This window comes from Littorina saxatilis, linkage group LG14, assembly GCF_037325665.1.
Source record: "Littorina saxatilis isolate snail1 linkage group LG14, US_GU_Lsax_2.0, whole genome shotgun sequence".
Lineage (NCBI taxonomy): Eukaryota > Metazoa > Mollusca > Gastropoda > Littorinimorpha > Littorinidae > Littorina > Littorina saxatilis.
The window spans coordinates 26,165,764-26,170,844 of record NC_090258.1 but is presented as its reverse complement, the minus strand read 5'-3'; the positions used below and the strand labels follow the sequence as shown (position 1 = coordinate 26,170,844).

At 43.7% G+C, this 5,081-nt stretch overlaps 1 protein-coding gene across 1 annotated transcript; it reads right to left on the bottom strand.

The window, feature by feature from the left end:
- Positions 1–495: 495 nt before the first annotated feature.
- Positions 496–4,155, bottom strand: LOC138946751 (uncharacterized). The gene is made up of 2 exons (XM_070318154.1): positions 4,110–4,155; positions 496–1,901 (listed from the first exon to the last, which is right to left on the bottom strand). The coding sequence occupies exons 1-2, from the start codon at positions 4,153–4,155 to the stop codon at positions 496–498; spliced, it is 1,452 nt and encodes a 483-aa protein (XP_070174255.1).
- Between the last annotated feature and the right edge of the window lie 926 nt (positions 4,156–5,081).

Here is a 5,081-nt window from a genome sequence, read left to right as displayed (position 1 = left end):
GGAAAAAAGTTATAGAAAAGAAAATATATGTAAACAAAGATTTTATTTTTGGGTAGCGTGACTCACGCTTCCAATATTTTGTTTTCTGTTTGCTGAGAACATGTGCTTTGCCTAAAAATACTGACCAATCAAATTCATGTCACTATGCTTATAGCCACGCCCAAACAAGTGCAGCAACAGTTTGACACTGGAGCGCTGTCCACGCTTTTTTTTAAACGCACGAAATGCACGGGATTTGAGAGGAGTTTTGCGCTTGGCATTTTCCAAATAAGGATATCCTACTATGAGTACTACGCTGGAATACTACAATGAATTTTCAAACGGCTACACTGGCTTCGTCTTTCCTGATCGAAAGGGGGTGTATTGTTGATATTTGTAGATAATAAACTCTGCATTTTAATGGTCAAATGACGATTTCGGTATAGAAATGTAGACAAGGACCTTTAAACCAATGGCGGGGTAAAAACGATCATACACGTAAAAGCCATGGGAGTTTCAGCCCACGAACGAAGAAGAAGAATCTCTTACCTGTTGGCCTCGTTCACTGAAGGTGCCAAGCGGCAAGGCCCAGCCCCGGTCATGGGTGTTCTTCATGCCCTGCATGTAGCCCCAAAACGGTTTGCACGTGCGCCCGCCACAAGAGTCGCTGTCACTGTCACACCACAGCCTGAAGTGATGGAAACCTGTCTCACGAGCCACGCGCACAACGCTCATCTCTCCCCACCCATCCACAGGGTTGAAAAGCGGCGTGGTTTCATCAATGTCGGACACAAGTTCATCGTCGATCTTGATGCAGTCTGACAGGTCGGTGAAGTCTGCCACGAGAACGAGATTGACTGGTTCAAAGTTGAAGAAGTGTACTGCTTCGTAGGTAGTCTCCTTGCTCCACTGCGACACGGGCGTCAGAAGAGTCATTCTGACGTCATCCGATACGTCATAGCTGTGGCTGATGAGGAGCGTCACTAGCACGGGAAGAGTGGTTGTCAGCACTGTAGAATGGACCCTGTTTTCCGGCAGCGTCAGCGTCCAAGATTCTCCGGCGTCATCAGCCGTGTAGTTGTCATTGCTGAGAGCTGGGATTGAGATTAGTGTCCCTGCGTGCACCGCCACCACCTTCACCGTCCCGCTGCTTTCTGTGTCTATGGCAACCACGTGAAGCGTGCCTAGTGAGCGTGTAGGGGGGAGGAACTCTAACACGGTGTCCTGAGAAGTGCTTGAGTTACCTACCGTGGTGAACTCTCCCCCAGATAGCACGGCGACGGGAAACGACGCGGTGACACGACTTCCTGACATGTCGCAGACGTAGCACAGAACCTGCATGGCCTGAAACGGCTCAAGAACTTCATGTATGACTTCACCGTCCTCATAGGTCACGCCGGCGTAGGTCAGCGACGGAGTGATCGTGACGTCATTAGAATGACGCAATCGCAGCGTGACGTTGACGTGCGTCTGGTTCTGCGTGGCGACGATGCCGAAAAAGCAATGATTCTGTTCACAGTGCGTCACTGTGACGTAATCCTTCCCAAGGGACGTCACTGGCAGCACAGTGAAAGCGGCGACAGTGTTATTGCTGAATTTCTTCGTCTTGAAACTGCCGTGAACAACCACACCGGTTGGAAACGCGCTGCAAGCTGTCAACACCACCACAACCGCCCCTGTCTGCTTTTTGGACCCGACCAGAGCCGCGGATCCATCGAACACAATGCCGTGCGTGTCGTCTCCGGGCTCCAAGGTAAAGGTCAAATTGGACGGGTCCACTGTGATGTTGACAGGGGGTGCGGCTTTAGGGTTGCTGACGTAGATGCGGAGAAGTAGGTCAGACGATGACGTCACTATGGGCGTACCGGGAGCCAGGAAGGTGGTGACGTATTGTGTCACGTGACTGCACGTGCTGCTGGTCGCTGTGGATTGAGCAAAGTGTCAAAGTAAACAATCATGTGTATTGAGAACACATAAACAATCATGAGGATTGAGAGAGTGTTCAACTGTGCAATCATGTAGGTTGAAAAAGTTGCAAACTAAAAAATCAAATCATTGCGGATTTAGAAAGTTTAAGAATAAACAAAAACATGTGGGTTGATAAAATGTACAAACTGGATAATCAGGTTCATTGAGAACAAATCAAACAAACAAAAAACACTCAAACAATCATGCCTTTATCTTTATGGAGAGTGATTAAAAATGGAAAGTTCAGGAATTCGAAAAAAACACGGTTGCTTCATTGTCTAGTTCTGTTTTGTTGCAGAATAATAAGAGAAGCCAGACAAAATTTAAAGAAAACATAATGAATGATAGAAATTTGCATACACAAGAAAACAAAACAAAGGAAAAAATAAATGGATAAAAAAACAAATACCGTACCTACTATATTGTTCTGATATAAATGTACCATCAAAGGCCGGTCATGGCCGATTTTTAGGTCAACAATGTATCGCTGAAAATTTTCAACTGATTTTGTTGTTCATTTTTACATTTAGTCAAGTTTTGACTGAGAGAAAATGTAAGTTTTACGCCCTCACGGCAAAGCCATTTGGGGCATGTTACACGGGAAAACCCGGCTTTGTATGAAAATAAAAAATAAAAATGCAGGGGGGGGGGGGGGGATGTAGACAGCTGGCTGCCGGCTGCTAGAGGAGACCTGAAATGGGCTAGGGACCGGGTTGGGTCGTCTTGGGTCAGTGCTGAAATGGTTACTTTATTGGCTGTTGGCCGAACGGACACCCGAGCTTCATATTTTTGCATGCATGTATTCGTGTTTCCAAGGCCTGAGGCTTTCGCTGTGACCCTGGGATCTTTATCGTGCGCATGCGTGCACACGGGGGTGTTCGGACACCGAGGAGAGTCTGCACAAAGTTGACTCTGGGACACACATCCCGCGCCGAACTTGGGGGTTGAACCCACGCTGATAGTAACAACCGGTTTTAAAGCCAGCGCCTCTACCGACTGGGCAAACCCCCCCCCCCCCCCCCCAAGTTTTGACTAAATGTTTTCACATAGAGGGGGGAATCGAGACGAGGGTCGTGGTGTATGTGTGTGTGTGTGTGTCTGTCTGTGTGTGTGTGTGTGTAGAGCGATTCAGACTAAACTACTGGACCGATCTTTATGAAATTTGACATGAGAGTTCCTGGATATGATATCCTCAGACATTTTTTTTCCATTTTTTTGATAAATGTCTTTGATGACGTCATATCCGGCTTTTCGTGAAAGTTGAAACGGCACTGTCACGCTCTCATTTTTTAACCAAATTGGTTGAAATTTTGGTCCAGTAATCTCCGACGAAGCCCGGACTTCGGTATTGCATTTCAGCTTGGTGGCTTAAAAATTAATTAATGACTTTGGTCATTAAAAATCTAAAAATTGTAAAAAAAAATATTCTTTTTATAAAACGATCCAAATTTACGTTCATCTTATTTTCCATCATTTTCTAATTCCAAAAACATATAAATATGTTATATTTGGATTAAAAACAAGCTCTGAAAATTAAAAATATAAAAATTATGATCAAAATTAAATTTTCGAAATCAATTTGAAAACACTTTCATCTTATGCCTTGTCGGTTCCTGATTCAAAAAACATATAGATATGATATGTTTGGATTGAAAACACGCTCAGAATGTTAAAACGAAGAGAGGTACAGAAAAGCGTGCTATCCTTCTCAGCGCAACTACTACCCCGCTCTTCTTGTCAATTTCACTGCCTTTGCCATGAGCGGTGGACTGACGATGCTACGAGTATACGGTCTTGCTGCGTTGCATTGCGTTCAGTTTCATTCTGTGAGTTCGGTACAGCTACTTGACTAAATGTTGTATTTTCGCCTTACGCGACTTGTTGTTTGTTATCTGATTCGTTTTCCTTGCTTGCTTAACTTGCAAAACTTTGCACTATTTTCACACCTTTTTATGTGGTTGTTTGTTGCCTAAATTGAGGCCATTTGGACTTACAAAGTGAACTAGCGAACGTGGTTTTTAGCACAAATGAATGTACTTACATGCATGATATGTCCAACGTTGTGTTCAGTTATTTAAAGGCACAATAATCCTTCCTGCAAATACATGAGTGAACGTGGGAGTTTCAGCCCATGAACGAAGAAGAAGAAGAAGATAACTTACCACACAAGCACAGAACCGAACAGCATTGCATGACCTCGCTGTGCATTCTGATAATCATCGGTTCACGCTATCGCTCATGTTTTTATTGTTCGTCAAGTGTTTCTCGTACTGGTGAGTACATTGTAACTGTTCGTCAAGCGTTTCTCGTACCGGTGAGTACATTGTAATTGTTCGTCAAGTGTTTCTCGTAACCGGTGAGTACATTGTAATTGTTCGTCAAGTGTTTCTCGTACTGGTGAGTACATTGTAATTGTTCGTCAAGTGTTTCTCGTACCTGTGAGTACATTTTAATTGTTCGTCAAGTGTTTCTCGCACTGGTGAGTACATTGTAATTGTTCGTCAAGTGTTTCTCGTACCGGTGAGTACATTGTAATTGTTCGTCAAGTGTTTCTCGTACCGGTGAGTACATTGTAATTGTTCGTCAAGTGTTTCTCGTACCGGTGAGTACATTGTAATTGTTCGTCAAGTGTTTCTCGTACCTGTGAGTACATTGTAATTGTTCGTCAAGTGTTTCTCGTACCGGTGAGTACATTTTAATTGTTCGTCAAGTGTTTCTCGTACTGGTGAGTACATTTTAATTGTTCGTCAAGTGTTTCTCGTACCTGTGAGTACATTTTAATTGTTCGTCAAGTGTTTTTCGTACCGGTGAGTACATTGTAATTGTTCGTCAAGTGTTTCTCGTACCTGTGAGTACATTTTAATTGTTCGTCAAGTGTTTCTCGTACCGGTGAGTACATTTTAATTGTTCGTCAAGTGTTTCTCGTACCGGTGAGTACATTTTTATTGTTCGTCAAGTGTTTCTCGTACCGGTGAGTACATTTTTATTGTTCGTCAAGTGTTTCTCGTACTGGTGAGTACATTTTGATTGTTCGTCAAGCGTTTCTCGTACTGGTGAGTACATTTTAATTGTTCGTCAAGCGTTTCTCGTACTGGTGAGTACATTTTAATTGTTCGTCAAGTGTTTCTCGTACC

Excerpts from the sequence above, each read along its gene's own strand:
- LOC138946751 (XM_070318154.1), bottom strand. The coding sequence starts at position 4,155 with ATGCACAGCGAGGTCATGCAATGCTGTTCGGTTCTGTGCTTGTGTG. Across the intron at positions 1,902-4,109 it reads TTCGGTTCTGTGCTTGTGTG|CGACCAGCAGCACGTGCAGT; the intron begins GTAAGTTATCTT and ends CTCAATCCACAG.